General features: G+C 37.9%; 1 protein-coding gene across 1 annotated transcript in view; it reads left to right on the top strand.

Annotated features, from left to right (window-relative positions):
- The window catches only part of WIF1 (WNT inhibitory factor 1), a 92,432-nt gene that overhangs the window by 32,124 nt on the left and 37,730 nt on the right, over positions 1–22,578 (top strand). Inside the window, exon 3 of the mRNA XM_049782768.1 lies at positions 19,583–19,691. Within this exon, the coding sequence (XP_049638725.1) occupies positions 19,583–19,691 (109 nt within the window). The remainder of the gene's footprint in view (positions 1–19,582; positions 19,692–22,578) is intronic.

Raw genomic sequence — 22,578 nt, 5'->3', positions numbered from 1 at the left:
AAGTCCAATAAGACCGGTTTGTTGGCCTGGTTGTCTGAATATTGCCAAAAGTGCTACCTCAGTCCATGAGCATTGCTTGTCCTCCCTCTAACGCCCCCAACCAATCACCCAACCAACCAAACAAAAATGAAATAGTCTAATACTTCTAACTTTTGGCATTGCTAATCAGCCTTCTTATTATATATATGTGTGTGTGTGTGTGTGTGTGTGTGTGTGTGTGTGTGTGTGTGTGTGTGTGAGGCTGCATACAATGCATTTTAAATTACTTCTATAATTGTAAAGTAATCAATAAAACTAGATTGGTAACTTTGTACATCAAAACTATAAGCAGTAACAATATTGTAACATATTTACCTATATTAAAATAATTTATTTTAATAGATTTTTATTACTTTTTCATTTAATTTTATTAAAATTTTAATTTAATTTATTGGTTTTTAATATATTTTAATTAATTTTAATTTGGCATCTGCCTTTAAAAATTACAACCATATTTTGAAGTAGGTGAGTAGAATGGATGCAGTGTGTGTCAATAATTCAAATTTTGATTTGAATACTAACATCATATTTATTTTGAAAAAGTTCTATATAGTGAAATCACAAAGACTAGAGTGATAGTAGAGTCACAAAAATTATTTTGTTTGTTTTGACCTTAAAGAAGTATTATTCAACCACAGGTCTGGGGACCAGTGCTGGTCTGCTGGTGTAGAAAAATTGAAAACCATAAATCTACCACATTGTTTAGAACTGCTGATCCATGGACTGGTGTTTAGGACAGGTGCTTTGTCTGTAGGTATGAAAAGATTGAAGAGTATTTATCTAAAGGTGTATATATTTGCTGAAAATGAACTTTAATTGCTTTTAAATATGTTCTAAAGATATGAGAAAATCTATGATAATAGAAAACAAACCAAAGGGCCCGGAGAGATAGCACAGCGGCATTTGCCTTGCAATCAGTCGATCCAGGACCTAAGGTGGTTAGTTCGAATCCCGGTGTCCCATATGGTTCCTCGTGCCTGCCTGGAGCTATTTCTGAGCAGACAGCCAGGAGTAACCCCTGAGTACCACTGGGTGTGGCCCAAAAACAAAAAAAAAAAAAAAAAAAAGAAAAAAAAAAAAAGAAAACAAACCAAAGTAAAATGATTTTAAATATTAGAGGGGTAAAAAAGTTTTTGAGAAGGGGGCCAAGATACAAAAACATCTCACATAAATATTCCCTCAATAATCATTGTTTTTGGGCTTTCTGTCCTTATCTCTCTAAAGAACTGATATCTAATTTAAAAATTGAATGAATAATAGTAATTTTATTTGGATATATTTTGTTTTGTCATCAACATTTTCTTCAATTCAGGTTATTTCTTTGTCCCATAGATATATCAGAAACTGTTGGGTTGTGCTTTTATAAAAGCTGTACTAGCCTGGATTAGATGCTTTCCTTCACAAATAACTTTCTTACATGTTTGCTGCCCTTCCTCCCAAATGAAGCCAATTAAATTACACTACATACACTAAATAATTACACTAAATACCCATGTTTGAATGTATTAATAAAGTTAATATTAATGAGAGAAAGGGAAAGGGAGGGAAGAAATGGGGGAAATAAATAAGTGGAAAGAGAGAGGGCCAGAGGATGGAGATGATGAGATAGAGATGAAGAAAGAAATAAAGACAGAGACAGAGAGATGTAAATATAAACATTAGAATATGACATTATGGGGCTGGAGAGATAGCATGGAGGTAGAGCATTTGCCTTGCATGCAGAAGAATGGTGGTCCGAATCCCGGCATCCTATATGGTCCCAACCTGCCTGCCAGGAGCAATTTCTGAGCATAGAGCAGGAGTAACCCTTGAGCGCTGCCGGGTGTGACCCAAAACTCAAAAACAAACAAACAAACAAAAAGAATATGACATCATGGAATCCTAGCTAGATCCCAGTCAAGAACTTCCCCTGAAAACACACCTTTACAAAAATAATATATTTTCCACTTATGTTTTTAACCATCATTTATTGGAATCTTCTTTTCTCTGATGTATATCTAAAGCTTATAAATCACAAAGTAAAGAATTATTGACTTTGATTACAAGTTTCTAGTAGGTTTGGAGGAAATATTTATTTACCCTTTTAAGTTTTAAAATAGCCTCCTCTTAGGTGCCTACACCCAAGCTTCGGGATCAGTAGAGTCCAAGGCTGACGGTAGCTGTGAAAAGTTTCTTAGCCTTTTAAGAAAGTTCAACGGCTCTATTTGGGGAAGAGATCTATGTATTATGCAAGACTGCGAGTTAATGCCAAGGTTGCCACATATGGAATTCATAAAGGTCCAATTACAGGACCATCACTGTTTGCCATGGTTTTAACTTATGTAAGTTATTGATTATACTTTCATGAGATCATAATCAAAAGGTTATTCTTTGGTAATGGTGTGTTAGAAGAGCTTTATCCAGAACTTCAAAGCCATCCTCTGAGCCCCGAGAACAAAGCCTTGGAAGTTTGAACCCCAGCCAGAATCAGTCTGTATGAGTTAATGATGTTCCAGGCCGTCTGGGAGCGCATCCACCCATCCACGTGCTTGAACTTTCTCTCATCACATCAGATCAGCAGTCATCACTAAAAGATGACAGTTGATTCAGCCTTAATGTGCCTTTTTTCCTAATGAATCAGCATGACTAACTGTGGTGTCTGCTGAGAGCTGCCTCAATAACTGTTTATTTGAACTGTAAAGCACTGTCATTCACTGTGCTTTTGGAAAAGAATGATTATCATTAAGCTTAAATCCGAGAAGGGGAACTTTGGGTCCCCAGGAACTCAGAGGCTGCAATCCTTCAGCTGGGGAATGCTCACTTACAAGAAATAACCTGTACAAAGAAACAGAGGATGGTTGAAACTGGTCCTACTATTCTGGCTTGTTCTCCATGAACAAATAGAGAAACTGAGAGATGGTGAACATTACAAACATTATCATTTAAATATGCTTGCCCTCTTTGGGTCTTAAAATCTTTTTGTAGGCAGGTAAAGGCTTAAAACTTAGAGTCAGTAAGCAAAATGCCTTCATGTCTATTAGTCAGTGAGCTTTCCTCTTTCTACCAGCAGCTCCTGAAAGCTCCTGTAAACATCCCATAAGTGATATTTGCCTCTAGATAAATTCTTGACCAGGTTCTGGAATGTCCCTAGCCAATCATTAATGATATCTCCTCTGCACTCAAGCTGAACTCTTTCTTACTTTGCAATGGACTGTTCTCTTTTGTGTGCTAAAGTTCCTATCTCTAGTCATAGTTAAAACTCTTCCCCTTTTCTTGTTAACTGTCAGGGGAGCCTCTAGATAGGTGGTAGATGCTTTCTTCTTCAGTCACTCAAACTTTTCAAAACTCAGCCAGACGTTTTGGGGGTTTTGTTTTGATTTGTCTTTTGGGGGGCCACACCTGGTGATGTTCAAAGAGTACTCTGGGCTCTGGGCTCAGAATTACTCCTGGCAGGGCTCAGAGACCAGGGGACCATCTGGGACGCTGAAGATTGAAGTCTTGTCAAGCGCCCTATCTGCTGCACTAGAGCTTCAGCCCCATCAGTTAGATCTTTACGCATCTGATCTTTCCTTTGCAGAAAACGCTGTCCACCATTCAACTGCTTAACCTCTGTTCATTAAGCAGATCTCAATCCTGCTTTTATTGCCTGTACAGACTCTCTTTTTGTTGTTGACATGTTTGTGTGGGAGGAGGTGGCTCCTCAGGAGGCCTAAAGACTATCACTGTGATTCTCAGTCTGACTATATAAACCTAATGGCTTTATGCTGGAAATGTGTTGCATCTTGGACCCATGATGCACCAGCACCCATGATGCTGGAGACCATGAGGTTGATAGCTAGTGGTGTTGACTGGGGAAGGGAAATGAGCCCTATAGTACTGAGTATTGAACTCAGGGCCTTCTGCATTCTTGATACTTTTGAACTATCTTTATGACCCTAGGCAAGTTTTTATTAACCCCAAAATAATACAAATGAAAAATTTCCAAAGCTCAAAATAGTTTCTTTTGAAGTATAATCTCCATATTTCGGACCACATACAACATTATGCTGGGCTTATTCTTAGTTCTGTGCTCTTGGATCATGAATTACTAGATTAATGCTCTATTTCCCTCTAGTCTGCAAGATTTCTAGAGATCTTTCTCTTGTGTGGAACTTAAAGATACATAGCGAGGTAGCAACAAAGATTCGACATCATCATAATGGGAGAACTGATTCATATAATTGAGCTTTGAAAGAAAGGAGTGTTGGGATATTTGGGGTCCTAGTAAGAGAGAGGTATGTACACTGGTAATGGTGTGGTGTTGGAATTATGTTAATGAGAAATTATTGTCAAAAGTATTGTAAACCACAGAATCTTAATCAATAAAATTTTCTTTAAAAAAAAATGTCAAACAGGGGCCGGAGTCGTGGAGCAAGTGGTAGGTTATTTGCCTTGCACATGCTAACCTAGGATGGATTGTGGTTCTGTTCCCTGGCGTCCCAAATGGTCCTCCAAGCCAGGAGCAATTTCTGAGTGCATAACCAGGAGTAACCCCTGAACTTCACCGGGTATGACCCAAAAAAGCAAAAAAAAAAAAAAAGTCAAACAATGAAATCTGTTTTTATGCATCCTCACAATTTTAAGCATATACAATGCTACTGATGACAAAATTTTTGTGTTGGAGACTAAGAGGTTGAGAGTGTGTAAAAGATCATTAACACCTATGTAGTGGAATAAGAAGGCAAGCCAACTTTCTCTGTATGTAACCCATACTTTACACAGATTCTTGAGAACATTGTTATTTGGGTAATTTATCTTCCTTGATAGTGAGTTTGGGATTAGTTTTGCATCTATGCTTAAGTTCTTTAGCTCTCATATTCCCTTGACTCACCATTAGGATCCCAATATTTATCTTTCACACTTCATGTCTCCAAAGTGTACTCGGGCTTCTGTTTCATTAAAAAAAGTCAGAAGTTTCATGGTTTGGAATAAATATGGCATTTATTCCTATTTTGTTTTACCTATTTTGTTTAGTGATATGACTTGTTTGACTCAAAATCTGCAAGCGTATTTTTTATAAACGGGTTTTGATCCACCAAAAATGTTATTTGCTAGAGATTATAATATGAAGAAGGGAGACTAGTGTGATAACAGTGAGTGCTATCTTGCATGCAGTGGACCCAGATTCCATACTTGGCACCACATGTGATTCCCTCAAAACCCTGTCAGGAGTGAGTTCTGAGTGCAGAGCTAGGAGTAAGCCCTAAACACCACCATATGTAGCACCAAATTTTTTTTTTAAATTCTCCCCAAATCACTCAAATATGAGGAACAGCCTGAGAGATAGTACAAGAATACTTGTCTTGCATATGGCCAGCTTCATTCATCACATGGAGTCCATTGAGTGATGTCAAGAATGATCCTTGAGCACAGTTCCAGGAGTAAGCCCTGAGTATTGCTGGGTATGACCCAACCACTCCCAAAAATTATTTAAGAAGTAATAAAAGACAAATTTCCTTCCATAGAGAAGAGTTTAATGGGGGAAAGACCAGTAAGTTTACTGTTCCTTTAATGACAAGAGTTAAGGAAATGAGTACCTAAAAGAACATCTGGAGAGGAAAATTTTTACCAAAGAAGCCAATTTTCCCCTGAACCTGAAGAGGTCCATTTATTTGATGAACAAAGGCCAGTAATGAACTTTCTAGATTCAGAGAAAGAAATAGCAATTTAGAGACTCCAAGCGTGCTCTGACTGGAGTAAAGGCTTGTAGTGAAGAGGGAAGAGTGTAGAGAAGAGATTGTAGCGCAAAGCCAGTATAAATTTATATCTATAAACTAAGATTTAAATATGAATAGTGGTATATATAATAAAAATTTAGGGGTCCGGGAAGAAGTGCTAGAGGTAAGGTGTATGCCTTGCAAGCACTAGGGTAGGACAGACCGCGGTTCAATCCCCTGGCGTCCCATATGGTTCCACAAGCCAGGAGTGATTTCTGAGCAAATAGCCAGGAGTAACCCCTGAGCGTCAAATGGGTGTGGCCCCAAAACCAAAATAAATAAATAAATAAAATTTTGAAAAATAAGCAATATCCCTTTGGAGGTGATAAATCTAGAAGTCCTGGGTTAATGGGGACAGAGTTAGGGGACCATGGATACATGAATGAGAGAATGAGCAAGAACTGTAAGTTGGGGGGTGGGTAACAGCGGGAAATAAAAAAAGGAATCAATTTGAAAAGTCAATGTAATTTTGTGGAGATGGATAATGAGGGAGAAATTAGGAGTCTAAAAGGAGTGCCGTGTTTATATGTTGGGTGACCACATTTACAGTGCTCTCTTAAGACATATATGATTAGGTTCTTAGGGAAGATAGTGAGTTTGATGTAAATAAAATCAAGGGTAAATATGTGATCTATAGCTGTTGATCTAAATCTAGTGCTATATGAAGAATGAAAACTAGGGACAAAAATTTGGAGATCACGGAAATGTAGGTGCTTGAAAGTTAAGCCTTGGACTAGTTACTTCAGGAGCAGAACAGAAGCTAGAGGAGTAGAATAACTGCTTCCCAGAAAAATTAATCTTTAAGTCAATGGTTTTTAATTTTTAATTTTTTTAATTTCTTCAAAATGTGTTAAAAGCTAGGATCTAGTTTTCAGGAGAAAAATCATATACAAAAGCAATGGATTTCCTAAAGATGCAGGAACCGAATGTGGATTCAAGATTCTTTTGAAGGTGTAGAGAAAAGCATGGCAAGACAGATTAATTGTATAAAGAAAATTCAGAAACTGTTGCTAGATAAAAGCTAGAAAATTAGAGAAATGTAAGTGAGTTTTAATAAAAATATTTTCTTTATTTTTGTTTTTGTTTTTTCTCCTGTCTTTAGAATTGAGTCCTCAGACTTCTCTGGGGCCATTCTCGTGGATTGTGTACCCTAGTTTGCTCTTCTTCTGTTATAGTATCAGATCTTACATTGGAGATATTAGTCAAAAAATTTTTTTGTTTTCTTTGGGGCCACACCTGGTGACTCTCCTGGGTTTACCCCTGGCTATGTGCTCAGATATCGCTCCTGGCTTGGGGAATCATATGGAATACGGGGGGATCAAACTGCGATTAGTCCTAGGCTAGCGCATGCAAGGTAGATTCTGCCTTACCACTTGTGCCACCGTTCCAGCCCCAACATTAGTCAATTTTTAATCCTAACATTAAAATAGTTCATTTTGAATCTAATACCATTTTTAAAATTTCACTAATTTTTGCACATATATGTCAATCTATTTTCATTCTTCTCTATGTCACCATCCCATGCTAAAAGAAACAAATCAGAAAAAGAAAGGCCAACAAGTCTCTCGTGTTAACTATAAAGAGATAAGGTTAACACAATTTAACAGAAATAAATATTGTATTCCATAAACTAAAAAGTAGTTATTTTGGGAGAAAAAATGAGACGGGATGTAAGAAGGATGGTAAATCTGATAGTAGTGAATGGTAATAGAATTTGATTTTGGGATTACTGTGGTATTGCATTTACCCATATGAAGTTATATGCTGAATCTTGATAATTTTCAGTGATAAATCAATTAAAAAATTAAAACATACAGGAGAAATTAATATAAAATTTTCATTGGCAATTCAGAGGTTAGTAGAGATACGTAATGAAAACATCTTTGTAATGGCAGCAACAGATGGATAGACTGAAAACCAAGGCTGTGACTACAAATTCTTGTGGAAACATGGCAAAAAGGAAGAAAACCTGATAGGAATAAGGTTTCTTTTCTTTTTAAAATTTTTAATAAAGGGGCTGAAGAGATAGCATGGAGGTGGGGTGTTTGCTTTGCATGTAGAAAGACAGTAGTTCAAATCCTGGCATCCCATATGGTCCCTCAAGCCTGCCAGGAGCAATTTCTGAGTGTAGATCCAGGAGTAACCCCTGAGTACAGCTGGGTATGACCCAAAAGACAAAAAATTTTTTTTCAGAAAATTAATATATATGAGGGGCAATGACCTAGTAATTGATAAAACTAGGCTCAGAGTGTATGAAAGATAGTAGCATTGATATAAATGAGGTGAATAGAGGAAATGTTGAGAGAATTTGTATTTCACATTCTTATTTTTGTGTGGATAGCTTTGTAGGCACTTGCATAAGGATAGGAGAAGGAAGAGACAGAGGACGGTTAAAAGAATTACCACGGGGTCTGGACACTAAATTTAGCCACTCACAAATTATGAATTATCACCACTCGTGTTGAAAATTACTTTGGTTCTGTCTATTTCTCTTTTTTATTTCTGAAATAGGTTGTATGTTGAATTATGAATAACAAATTTAAAACATCAACTATCGAAAAGAGTTTAGAAAATAAAAAGTCTATTATGCTGTTGGTTCTTGGGAAGGACTTTTCCTGAGTATAAGACAATGTAGTATGACTACTATTTGAATTTTCTAAAGGTACATCTCATTTCTGAAGTTTCAGACTTTATAAATCTGTAATTATAAAGTTACTGATTTATTCTTTTTCTGGTTTTCCTTTTTAGATAGGAACAGAAAAACTAGTCATTGAGAGAAACCTCATATTACACTATTCTGATATGTGAAATATAATTATATGGGAAAAGAAGTCAAATTGAGGCATATCTTATAGTCTTATCTTTAGTGAATTTTTTTCCAAAACAAAATTTAGTGGAAAAATTTTTTTTTGCTAAGGGGGACCTTCAAAGCAGGCCCATAAGAGCCTATAAGAGATTTTCTGCCCACCTTATTGGTGGGCAGAAATTCAGCATGTGGTACTGCTTAAGCCCTGCAGTGCCTAGAATAACTGGGTCATTCTGGTGATTTTGGGGACCCCAGGCCCACACCTCAAAATGCTGGGGGTATTCTAGGGAAACACTAAGCACTGTTTGGGGGACCATGTGCCATAGAAATAGAACCTGGGTCTGACACGTGATAGACATGTACTCTGTCTCCTGACCCCTTATTTCTTTTTCCCTTGTTACTGTCCCATAATCCCATATTTCTTGGTCATAATAAAGAAATAATTGAATGCTATCCATATGAATGAGAATATTTCCTAACATTTATTAAGTTTGTTGAGAGTTTTAAATACATGTTTCTCAGATGTAAATAAATACACACCTTTGACATTATGAAGAACTCAAAATAGGACATTTGAGGCTAGAGAGACAGTACAGGTTAAGGCATTGCTTTGACCAGGGTAGACTGGTTACATACCTGGAACCCTATCATCCTTGAACATCAGCATGAGTGATCCCTAAGCTCAGAGCTAGGAGTAAGCCCTGAATATTGTTGTTGTGGCTACCCAAGAAACCATTAATTTTGCCACCTCAGAGCTAGTTTCAAGTGCTACCCAAATTTATTTGTGCATGTAAATGACATTTTGTCTTTTTAAAAAGAGTGATGTGCTGAAATACATCACCCTTTGAATTGCTTGAAGGTGAGAGAACAAGGAAATGAGACACCGTTAAAGAATAAAGGCACTCAATGAAGTATAAAGGTAATTTGTCCATTTTGTAATAATTATAAAGAAATAGCTTTTAGCACAATTCTCTTTGCTCTCCAGAAAATAATTAACCAGGGTCTATTTCTAAAGCTTGAAGAAAGAAATATTCAGATAGAAAACTTCTGATGAGTAGACTAAGTATTTCTTTCATTTTTTTTCAAAGTAGAAACACTCTTCTTCTAGCTCCTCTGAAATACTTCATAGTATTGCTCAATGAGCTCTCCAAAGTCTCTCCTAACTATCCTTAGTTTCTCAGAGAAACTTAGAGCTGAAAAATCCATTTCCTCCACCCCTACCATGTGAACTGTCTTTGGTCTCAAAGGACAACTGCTTCACTTCTCCAATGAAATTTTCTTTTCTATCCCACCCAATACTGCCCAAGACTAGTAGTCTTCCTGGTGCCCAATTTTCAAATTGGCGTTGACCCGTAACTTTGCAAATGCTGGAATGAAGCCAAGTATGGAGGAGGAGGTAGTTTTAAATCACTAAAGAATAAAGAGGAAGGAAGCTTTCAGAAATCCCTCATGTCAATATTAATGTAGTCTCTTAAAATTTTTGACACTCTTGGGGCCGGTGAGGTGGCGCTAGAGGTAAGGTGTCTGCCTTGCAAGCGCTAGCCAAGGAAGGACTGCGGTTTGATCCCCCGGAGTCCCATATGGTCCCCCCAAGCCAGGGGCAATTTCTGAGTGCTTAGCCAGGAGTAACCCCTGAGCATCAAACAGGTGTGGCCCGAAAAACAAACAAAAAAAAAATTGACACTCCGGCAGATGCATTGTTAACCAGGTTGTATTCTTCTGTAAATTTTCCATAATAATCATCATAATAATAGCCATTATCTCTAGAAGAGCCAAAAAGGAAAAATCTGTTGCAGTATCTAGGGATGTGGGACTTCAAGAGTGCCTACCATTTGGACTTGAGGTCTTGAGTTTGGCCCATCCACTTGCTAAGAGAGCCCAGAGGGCACAACTTCTTGAGATCCCTAAATAAATACAACACAGCTAGTGTGCTCTCTTCAGTGTGCTGCAACCTTAGGAGAATCAGCACCACAGTTGAAGTTGTGAGATCCCAGGCAAGCTTTGTGAACTGAAGTGTGCAAACATAGCAGCTAAATGGGCAATCTCTGACCATCACAATGACAACAAAGGGAAAGGAATTAGCAGGATAGGGGTGGGGATCTCTTTTCCTACTCCCCAGGACTTTGCTTTTCTACTGCATAACACCCTCATACAAATACACACACACAACCCCACCCCCAAAACTTAAGCATAACTGAAAAGAGCATTAGTTTTTATCTAATAAAAAGTAACAATAGGGTACTCTACTTCTTTCCTATATTTGGAATCTTAAAAGAGAGTGACTAGCCAGTGATTTGTCAGATAGCCAGGTCTGTTTCTGGTTTGCATGAGCAATGATGATTCCAAACCCTAGGAGGAGAAAATGGAAAAATGTCTTAGATATTTCAGATTCATATGAAGCCAGATTGTGTGATCTCCTGCCAGTTTTAGTTTACAAAACTTTCATGATCCCGGATGTGTTTACTTGGACTTTATGTTTTAATATTGCCATTATACTCCAATGACTTGACGCCCTCAATCCAGCCTACTGACTGTGGTCTAGCCCGTGTGTATAAAAATAATTACTAGAACAGAATAATGAGGCTCTTTGAAAGTTTCTCCATAAGCAATGTTCATTTCAAAGTTAATGGAAGGAAAGGATGGTGAAATAATTAAATAACTTCTTTGCTTAAGAGGGTACTTGTCACTTTGGGTTCTGAAACAAGTACTTCATAGAGTCAGTTTCAAAAGAAGGCAAGAAGGCAAGGAAAAAGTCATTGTCAATATTTTACCCCACTCATGCTACAATTACCCATTGTAATTTACAGATAGAAACAACTTATATCAATTGAGAAAAATCTATAAAATTTGCAAACTTTTAAAACCATATAAATTACATAGAATTATAGTTCTATGCAATTTTTAGCAATAGAGCCAAGTGGGAAATATAAACCAGAAGAACATTGAATGCAGTGATGTTTCGGAACTGGATCTTGTTTTACACTACTTTCTTACATTCTTCCTGGGAACATCATTGCCAAGGTTTTGTCTGAGGATAACCATAAAACAGTTATAACAGTTATAAACTACACATACAGATTGGCTGAATATCAAATGTCAATATTTGTTTCATTTTTTGTTCTAGAGTGTTTTCTATTCTCTTTTGAGTAGCTATCATGACAGGCCACACAGCAAAAAAAAAAAAAAAAAAAAAAGAGATTCTCTTTGCCTATGAAAGTTATTCAGCAATTGCCAGGACAAAAAAGCTGCCTCCTACCAGAAGAATGGTAGGCTAATGTCATTTCACCACTACAATTTGTTCTGGAATATACTGGGCTTACACAATTGCATGCTTCTTAGATCATTTTTTCATTCAGTAAATGTGTTTATTAAATACCTTAAATAAATTATTAAATTAAATATTGAACAACATCAAGTGACTTCAATATTCAATTTTACATGTACCTGAGAATGCATATTAATGAGATAAGTTTTTCACAAGTAAAATGTGTATAATAATTCCTGCGTTTGTTCAGAGTAAACTCATTGAGCTTAGTTGGGCAGAGTAATAAATAAAGGAAATTTGAAATTAATGGTGGAGGAAATTTGCTAGGCCAAGGGACACATGGGGACACAGGAAGTCTAAGAAGAATCATGCCATGGCAAAAGTAATATATTAATGGATAAATTTGTTGGAATTAAAACATATCTTGAAGAGGAATGAAGCAAAGTTATTTCAGAAATGATCTGCTAATGCAAATAGGAAGATATAAAGACTAGGTTAGTCTGGAGGTAGTGAATAAAATAGAAGAATATAATAAAAATATATTGGTATCTAGTTATTGGGAGAAGAGAGAAAAAGATAAGAAACAGCATCTTGTTCTTCAGGGAGATGGTTTGGGCAGAAAATAAATTTAGTTTCACATGTAGACAAGTATGTCCATAAAACATTGTTCATGGCTCACACTGACAACCATTGGTTATAAGAAAATTATTCCAATTGTAAGAGTACATGAACTTTGTGACAGAATAAAATGAAGAGCTGACTAAAAAGAGTAAGAAGAAAAGAGCAGAGTCTGATTCTTATTAGTTTTCTAGGAGAATATGCTGAAAGGAGAGTTAATGAGAAAATGTAAGAAAATCGAGACTTGGGAGAAGAGTCAGTAGAGCGTCACAAACCTTGGGCATAATGAGTTGTGAGTTTGAAGGAAAAAATTCTGTAGAGAGGTGACAAGAAAAATGCTGAGGACGAATGTCAGATCTGGCAATTTTTGGTCTAGACATCCAGGCGTCAGATTATTTTTAGTATTTGGCATGCTGGCTCATTTTGTTTGTGACTTTAACATTGAGCTGCTTTCCTTTATTGTTTGTTTTATTTTTATTTTTTATGCTCTTCACAAACAGTGCAGTAGCTATTTTATATTCCTTAAGTAATTCTCAATGCTCTCCTAATCTGAACCACTTTGGTTTTAATTTTTATTTAATTTTATTGTTATTTAATTTTTGTTATAATTTTGTTTTACTTTTGTATATGTCATGAGGATTAAAATGACAGTGATTGGAGTTTAGGATCCTCAACAAAAATTATTGATAAATTTTCCAATTTTATAAAAATGATATGCTCTTTGTATAAATTATCTACAATTTTTTATGCTGGTACATTTTAATTTATTTATTTTAATTTTCATTTTTTTTAAAATGTAGTGGTTACAAAGCTGCTCATAATACAATTGTTTCTGGTAGTCTGTGTTCTAACATCAACCTCACCACGAGTATAACATTCCTCTCGCCATTGTTCCCAGTGTCCCATCCATTCCCAAACCTGAACCCTTGGCAGGTACAGAAATAATTTATATTGCTGTTACCACTAAATGGTAATAGGATTATCATAAAAACTTCAGCAAAAGCAAATTTGTGAAAATTGTTTTATCGCCCAATATGGTCATTAAGTCAATGTCAGGTGTATTAAGCTTTGTTTTTAGTTGAGCATTCAGTATTATTGACTTTGTTTGTTCATCTTGGATGGCTTCCAAGCTACTTTAACATCTAATTTGGTGCATCCCTACTAGGGAGTCAGTATTGAAAAATTTGTAGGAGTCATATAGCCAAGTATGTAGCATGTACTCTAGAAATTCCAGAGCCTGTGGAATTGGGCTGATGAGCTGACCTGGTAGCAGCTGTAAGGCATGTCTGTGGCTGTCCAGGCTTCCAGTAGTATGAAGGGGCATTGGGAGGCTACCTGTCCTCACTCCAAGAAGACCAGAGTTCTCAGTCCACAAATCTGCACATTTGAAGTTTTAGTCAGTTAAATGTCTCTGCAGAGATCAGTGGGAAAGCAGTGAAGCTGGACTCGTGGCATGGAGGTGAGTGTGGGGTGTGGATACAGCTGCCAAGGCTTCAGCATGGCAGGGGCTTGGCCCACCCACCTCTCCATCCACAAGAGTGCACCCGACTTTTCAGCTGTGAGACCTGTGTCCCCATGAATTTTTGCAACTTGACTACATTGTTTTCAAGAATAAAATGAAATGAAGGAGCTGGCCAATGAGCTAACATAGTGTTGGTGGCTATGGGACATCTGAAATTTTCCTTATGGAAGATTGGATCCTCTTTTTGTTTTACTGATTACCCTGGAACACTTTGGTCAGTTTGGTCAGTATCCTGATGTTACTGACATAATGTTAGATGTTTGAGAACCACGATTTTATGAAGAGACTTGAGTCAGAGGTTACTGCAATTATTGTGTTATTAGATTAAATATGCACCATAAACTTAGAACTTCAAAGGTGAAAAAAAGAAGTACTGGATTCTCTCCATTCTTCCCCCAAATTACCACAATTCTCTGCTTCCTTTCTCCTTGTATACCCAAGAATGCCAGAGTGAAGTACTTTTTGGGTTGTCTCCCAACTTTTTTTTTTTTTTTGCTTAAATGATGTCTTCATCTTTTCTGGAAGGAACAACCCCACTATTCAGCCAACTTGCCTGGAAGAAGGATAAATGGCCTCCAGTACTCCTCTCTTGATAATATTTGGGTGTCCTTTGTACTTCTCCATGAAAAGAAAATTTACTGCATGGAAAATTGGGCCAGAACAAATTTTTAGCAACTTAATTTGGAAATGAATTATTCTCTTCAATAGACTCATTCTTGTATGAATACAAGGCTATCTTTTCATGTCTCTCAAGTAAGCTCTCCACGTACCTCTACCTGAGTTTCCACTGGTGTCATTTAATGAAACAGAATATACTTTTTTTCTAATAGAAGTTTCATGCCCTTCAATAGGCCACCTCCCTGTTATAGTTCATGCTCTTAGATCTTTTTTTTTTTATCTAAGTAATAAATCTACAGTTTGTGAAACTTGTTTCCAAACTTTAAAGAGAGCTCTCTGTTCTCTTTGGCAATAGAATTTAGGTTTTATTTGCCCCCAAATAAGTTTTCCAATGGTGAAGCTTGGGACTAAGAATATTTATTATAGTATAAAGTAAAAACAGAGATTCCTGGCTATAAGTTAGAATATGACATGATAAAACTATCATTTATTTCATCAGTTATTTTCTATGACACTGAGGGAAATAATTGAACCTTTAAATTATATCAAGGCAATAAATTATTTCTCTCTCATAGTGATCATAATTTACTTGCAAAAATATTTATGTATTTAGGTGGGTGTGTGGAATCTATAATGTCAACATAAAAGTTTGAAAGAAGTCAATGTCAAGATCAGAGATAAAGGTCTAGACAGCTTCTAAGTTTTCATGTTAAAAACATTTTTATAGAAAATTCAAACAGTATATGTGCAAAACTTTTAAAAATATGCCAAGTATAAAGGAAATTAAATATTTTGGAGGTAACAGTATCATTATTTTCAACAAGAAAGACAAACAAATTATATTCTACTCCAGCAACTTCCTCTTGCTTAAGATCCAAGTAAGAAATTGTTTGAACCAGTCCTGCTCTGTGATATAGGTCTTAGAATTGCAGAAGAAAAGTCATATGTTTATTGTTTCTCAAAGAAATCAAAGAGATGCTATAAGTGTGAAATTTTTTATTGATAAGATCAAAGTATTAGTGTTCAGAGAAGTCCATTCATCCTAGCTACAGCATGTTGAGCATTCAAGTTGATGCTGATTTTCAACTTTCTGTTACCATATATTATGGATCCAAGATTCCCAGTCTTTCTCACATTTCCATACCCTAAAGCAACAACTAAAAATCGGAGGATGCTGTTGAACTTATGTTTCTGGACCCCAAATGAAATGCTTTCAGTTCCATGCTCTTTGAACATTATCAAAAGGTTTTCATAGACACTTACAGAAGCCACTTGAGTACTGAGGGTTGTTTTCATAAAGCAAACTTTGAAGGATATACACAAGATTGCAATCAAATTGTCACATGAATACAGCAACACTAACTATAAGTCCAAGAAGAATATTTCATCTATGATCAGATAATTATACAAACAGAAACAGTGGTTATCATCAACCGCATAGATCTGAAAGCAAGATACGTGATTAATGTCTATTTTTAAATCAATGAATTAATTTCATTAGAAAAGACATGGAACCACATGTAGAAACTTTGGGAAAAAGAATAAGAGCAGTTGCCATCAATTCTATATGATTATTATTTTAATCTTGGTGTTCTTTTGTCCTTTAATTTAATGCAAAATAATTATTACTGTTTGAGGTGGCTTATTCAGGAAGCTTACTTACTATGCATACTGAGATCATTCCTGGCAGGCTTGGGGGTGGGGGGCTTAATGAAGTTCCAGAGATCAAACCTGAGCCAGCTGAAGACAAGACAATCACCCTACCCACTCTACTATTGCTCAGGCCCAATATAAAAATTATTTTTAAAACTTTAGTTTTTGTAAATGTTATCTTTAGATGTCACTCATATAAATGTAGGTTTAATTTATAATGGGATAAAGTTCAAAGAGATGATGGAGCAATATAGGATAACATACTTATATATTATTATATGATAACATATATTATAGGCACTGAAGTAGTCTATATTTTCAAGGCTCTTTGCTTCTATGCGTTTATAAAACTGATACTTCAGTTCTTTAATTTTTATTTTGTTTTTCTTGGGGGGGGGATGGTTGTCATTTTTGGTTTAGGGGTCACACCCAGTGATGCTCAGAGATTACTTCTTCTTCTTCTTCTTTTTTTTGTTTTTTTTTTTTGTTTGTTTTTTTTTTTTTTTTTTGGTCACACCTGGCAGCGCTCAGGGGTTACTCCTGGCTCCATGCTCAGAAATCGCCCTGGCAAGCTCAGGGAACCATATGGGATGTCAGAATTTGAACCACCATCCTTCGGCATGAAAGGCAAACGCCTTATCTTCATGCTGTCTCTCCGGCACCCAGAGATTACTTCTGGCTCTGCATTCAGAAGTTACTTCTGGCAGGCTCAGGGGGACCACATGGGATGACCTGCATTAGAACCCAGGTCAGCCACATGCAAGGCAAATGCCCTACCCGCTGGCACCGATACTTTTTTTTTTTTAAAGCTAGCTAAATAATCTTGATTTATGTACAAAAATTGTTCACTACTAGAGCGTGGGCCATCAGTATAGATATTCTAGCTTGGGTCTTTGTGAGATGGTCAGTGAATTCTTGATAGAGGTTTGGAGTCAGATATGTGTAAGCTGCAAATTCATTCAAAGTGTCTTCGATGAAATTGCCTAGAGTGGCAGGTAGCTCCTGGCCAAGATGTGTTAATCCGTGCTAAACTTCTATTCTCCAATGTACTATAAATTCAAATATTTAGGTTAAGTCTGGCATACAGTATGTATCACACAGGTGTTTGTTGTGTTGATTTTTAGTTTTTGAATTAGTTTTGTGGGTTTTTTTTTTTTTTTAGTTTTGGGGCCCATCAGGCAACTCTCAGTGGTTACTCCTGATTCTGTACTCAGAAATTTCTCTTAGTAGTATTCAGGGGAATTATGGGATACCATAGATTAAGCCAAGGTCAACTGCTTACAAAGCAAATGCCTTAACTGTTAAAGTATCGCTCTGGCTCTATTGTATTATTGTTTCTAGATGATATTATTATAGTTGTTAATATAAATAACTTCAATTTTATTTGCTGTATGGATATTTAATATCCATGAATCTTTTCATGATATGTCTAGTGATAAATATAAAGTATAATTACCTAGTAGGAACTCATCAGATAGAAGTCAGCTAGAACATTTGAGTTTATGGATGGCTCAGAGTACAACATACCTTATATGTACAAGCCCCTTGAATTGATTCCTGATGCCACAAACAAGTAACCAAGACTGAATTGTTATTATGTAGATTACTTAAAATAAATCTACATAAAATAGCTCATAAATGCTATCTAAGCAATAGTCTATTTTTTATAGTCATTGGTTTTCTTGTCTTGAATTTATTCTATGTAGAAATATCTCTTTTGAGAACACTGCCCATTAGCAAACCACTCTTTACCTTTAGAGAAGATAGAAATAGCATTATGACCTTCTTCCTTCAGGTGAGTGTTTTTTTTTTTTTTTTAATAAAATTAAACCATGCAGCTCTCTTTCCACTTACAGTATGCACAGTGGTATTTTAGAGTTAACAGCCACAACTCAGAGAAGGACCCTAAAGAGAAGTTAGTTAATAAAAGTGCACTTTTTGGACTAATGAATCCAGGAAGTGTAGATACTACAAGTGTAGACAGAACTCCATAGCAACAGAAATGACTTCTTGTTGGTTATTTTTTATTATTAGACTTTATATAAAGTCTCACTGCCCAATACATTTGGCATTGCCATTTAGTTGTGTGATTGTATAATAATGCATGTTTTACTATCTTCCATGTGGGAAAATAAATTTTATACTGTACATAAGAAAGACTATCAAATCTTTTACATCTTTTAGATCTTTTAAATCTCTTCCAAGCTCAATATTCCTGTAATTCATTTTATCAATTGGCCCATAAAAAATTCCGAGTATCTCTACAAAAGCAGAATCTCTCTACAGATTCTCTCAGAATCATTCAATTTGCCTCTCATTTTATTATCTGTGCTATGTATTAATTGTTATTTATTTATAAGCAAGAACATATTATTTTCATCAGAAACCCATTTCTAGTAACCCAGTTTAGAATGAATTAAGCAACCAGCTTTCCAAGGAGATTATTTTCCCATACCATTTTCAATATTTCATGGTTGTTCAAGTTAAAGAACCATTTTCCCAACTAGACAGTGAGAAAGTGAAACATTTACAACGTGAAGCTTTATGCCTTACTGTGATACTTTGGTTGTTAACTTGATACTTTTTTTTGGGGGGGGTCACACCGGCATGACTCAGGGGTCACTCCTGGCTCTACCCTCAGAAATTGCTCCTGGCAGGCTTTGGGGACATATGGGATGGCGGGATTCAAACCACCGTCCTTCTGCATACAAGGCAAATGCCCTAACTCCATGCTATCTCTCCAGCCCCTCAACTTAATACTTTTAGAGTTTTCTCTCCATATTGTAATTGGCCTAAAACATATAAACCATTCAAAAGAAATAAATGCTAATGGTAAGATTAGTACATTTTAGACTTTGATATCTTTATTTGCCAATTGGTTACTATTTTCAATATCATTAATTATGTTGGCTTTTCACATTTTGATCAAAAAGTCTCACTTCACCTTGAAAAAAATTAAATTAATATATAAGAAGTGAACATTGGTCCTTTAAAAGTTAGCTGATAGCTGTTTTTGTTTTAAGAGCATTCCCCCCATCAATCCTTTCAAGATACATAAAATAATCATCTGAAATAAAATGCTACCTGTGGATGTTTGAAATAAATGTTATGAATGTTATTTTAAAAGATTACTTCTCTCCTACCTATTTAACTGTAGAGTCCCGAAAACCAAGAGTTGTGCTTATGCCATCGTTCAGTTGTGTGGTACAGAGTTCCTGGAGCCAAAAACGTCCCTCTCTCTCCCTGCAAAGGGATGAGGAGTTAGAAAACACCTTTTCACTTTCTGTGGTTTCCATGGCCCTGACTGCCAATGCCTTTTGTTATAGGCAGAATACTTCTATGAATTCCTGTCCTTGCGCTCTCTGGATAAAGGCATCATGGCAGATCCAACCGTAAATGTCCCTCTGTTGGGAACAGTGCCACATGAGGCATCAGGTAAGTGGGAAAGGTTCACAGGGAAAGGTTCACTCTTAAAATGTAATGATGATGGAAACATAATATTTAAAATCCAGATATCACCCAGAAAAGGGATTATGGTATAATTTCTTAAGATCTGTTGATGTTTGGATGGTCTACTTGTCATGTCCCTACATCGTTTGGGTAAAAGATTAAGATGAAAATGAAGAAATAGCAGTTTCTAATTTCCTAAAAACTCCAGAACGTTGGTGCTCACCAACAACTCTGGAGTAAAAACAAGAAAAACATCTCCATGTGAGACATATCTGATCAGTAATTTTGCAACCCTGTAGTATGCATAATAATGTGAGAAGTCAGGAGAGTCACTGAGGGCAAGTGAGGTCAGTCACAAAAAACCTTTAAAAACAAGCAATGTGTCTTTGCTTGGCAGACACTTGGGGGCCTCCCCAGGCATCCCCTGACGGCTTGCCTCGGCTGAGGTGAGTGTTTGGGGGCCGGAGTTGCAGATCAGGCTGACTGCTGGACCCCTAGGCCCGGCAGACATTTTGGGACCTCCCCCAGCCTGCATCAACCTGGGAACTTTGACCTGATTCAGCATTAATCTCTTCAAGGCGTGTCTCGCTGGGGCTGTGAGTTTTCTGTTGGAGTTGTGGATTGTGCTGGTTTCTTTGCTTGGCAGACACTTGGGGGCCTCCCCAGGCATCCCCTGACGGCTTGCCTCGGCTGAGGTGAGTGTTTGGGGGCCGGAGTTGCAGATCAGGCTGACTGCTGGACCCCTAGGCCCGGCAGACATTTTGGGACCTCCCCCAGCCTGCATCAACCTGGGAACTTTGACCTGATTCAGCATTAATCTCTTCAAGGCGTGTCTCGCTGGGGCTGTGAGTTTTCTGTTGGAGTTGTGGATTGTGCTGGTTTCTTTGCTTGGCAGACACTTGGGGGCCTCCCCAGGCATCCCCTGACGGCTTGCCTCGGCTGAGGTGAGTGTTTGGGGGCCGGAGTTGCAGATCAGGCTGACTGCTGGACCCCTAGGCCCGGCAGACATTTTGGGACCTCCCCCAGCCTGCATCAACCTGGGAACTTTGACCTGATTCAGCATTAATCTCTTCAAGGCGTGTCTCGCTGGGGCTGTGAGTTTTCTGTTGGAGTTGTGGATTGTGCTGGTTTCTTTGCTTGGCAGACACTTGGGGGCCTCCCCAGGCATCCCCTGACGGCTTGCCTCGGCTGAGGTGAGTGTTTGGGGGCCGGAGTTGCAGATCAGGCTGACTGCTGGACCCCTAGGCCCGGCAGACATTTTGGGACCTCCCCCAGCCTGCATCAACCTGGGAACTTTGACCTGATTCAGCATTAATCTCTTCAAGGCGTGTCTCGCTGGGGCTGTGAGTTTTCTGTTGGAGTTGTGGATTGTGCTGGTTTCTTTGCTTGGCAGACACTTGGGGGCCTCCCCAGGCATCCCCTGACGGCTTGCCTCGGCTGAGGTGAGTGTTTGGGGGCCGGAGTTGCAGATCAGGCTGACTGCTGGACCCCTAGGCCCGGCAGACATTTTGGGACCTCCCCCAGCCTGCATCAACCTGGGAACTTTGACCTGATTCAGCATTAATCTCTTCAAGGCGTGTCTCGCTGGGGCTGTGAGTTTTCTGTTGGAGTTGTGGATTGTGCTGGTTTCTTTGCTTGGCAGACACTTGGGGGCCTCCCCAGGCATCCCCTGACGGCTTGCCTCGGCTGAGGTGAGTGTTTGGGGGCCGGAGTTGCAGATCAGGCTGACTGCTGGACCCCTAGGCCCGGCAGACATTTTGGGACCTCCCCCAGCCTGCATCAACCTGGGAACTTTGACCTGATTCAGCATTAATCTCTTCAAGGCGTGTCTCGCTGGGGCTGTGAGTTTTCTGTTGGAGTTGTGGATTGTGCTGGTTTCTTTGCTTGGCAGACACTTGGGGGCCTCCCCAGGCATCCCCTGACGGCTTGCCTCGGCTGAGGTGAGTGTTTGGGGGCCGGAGCGCGGCCGCTCCGCTGCGCTTCGCGGCCGCGCACTCCACCTCGCCAATGAGTACCACCACAACACGTAGAAAAACCCACAGCGTAAGCGAGACAATGGGGAGACTACGCAGACCAACTTCAACCATAGAGAATGAAGATGGAAACTCTGATGACCCAACAACGACCAACTACCTAAGCAGTCTTTCAGAAATGGAGTTTAGAGACGAAATATGGAGGTTGCTATCAGATATCAAAGAAAGTATAAATCAGAGCACTAATAAAAATCAAGAGAATATGAAGACAGAAATCAGAAAACTCCAAACTGAAATATCAGATCAGATAACAGGTCTGAAAAACTCAATAGACGAATTGAAGAACATAATGGATGAGTTTTCCAACAGGTTAACAGCAGCTGAGGATAGAATTAGTGCTTTAGAAGATGAGATGCATAACAACTTTACACAGCAGAAGAGATTAGAAAAAAACCTCAAATCAAATGATCAGACAATGGAAAATTTACTCAAAGAATATGAGAAGATGAAAATAGAAGTCTTTGATAAGCTCAACAGAAACAACTTCAGAATCATTGGAGTTCCAGAGACCCAAGAAGAAAATCTTCAGGAAGAATCAATGGTTAAGAACATCATCACAGAGAAACTACCAGAGCTAAAGAAAACATGTGACCAAATCCTGCATGCCCGAAGAGTACCAGCTAAAAAAGACCCCAGTAGAAACACCCCAAGACACATCCTAGTCACCATGATGAAACCCACCGATAGAGATAGAATACTGCAAGCAGCAAGATCGAAAAGGGAAATTACATTCCACGGAGCATCCTTGAAATTTACAGCAGACCTGTCACCAGAAACACTCAAGGCCAGAAGGCAGTGGTGGGACGTAGTGGCAAAACTCAATGAAATAAATGCTTCGC

This window comes from Suncus etruscus, chromosome 11, assembly GCF_024139225.1.
Source record: "Suncus etruscus isolate mSunEtr1 chromosome 11, mSunEtr1.pri.cur, whole genome shotgun sequence".
In the NCBI taxonomy this organism is placed as follows: Eukaryota; Metazoa; Chordata; class Mammalia; order Eulipotyphla; family Soricidae; genus Suncus; species Suncus etruscus.
Note: the sequence above shows the minus strand (reverse complement) of the source record. Positions and strands in the feature narration are given on the sequence as shown.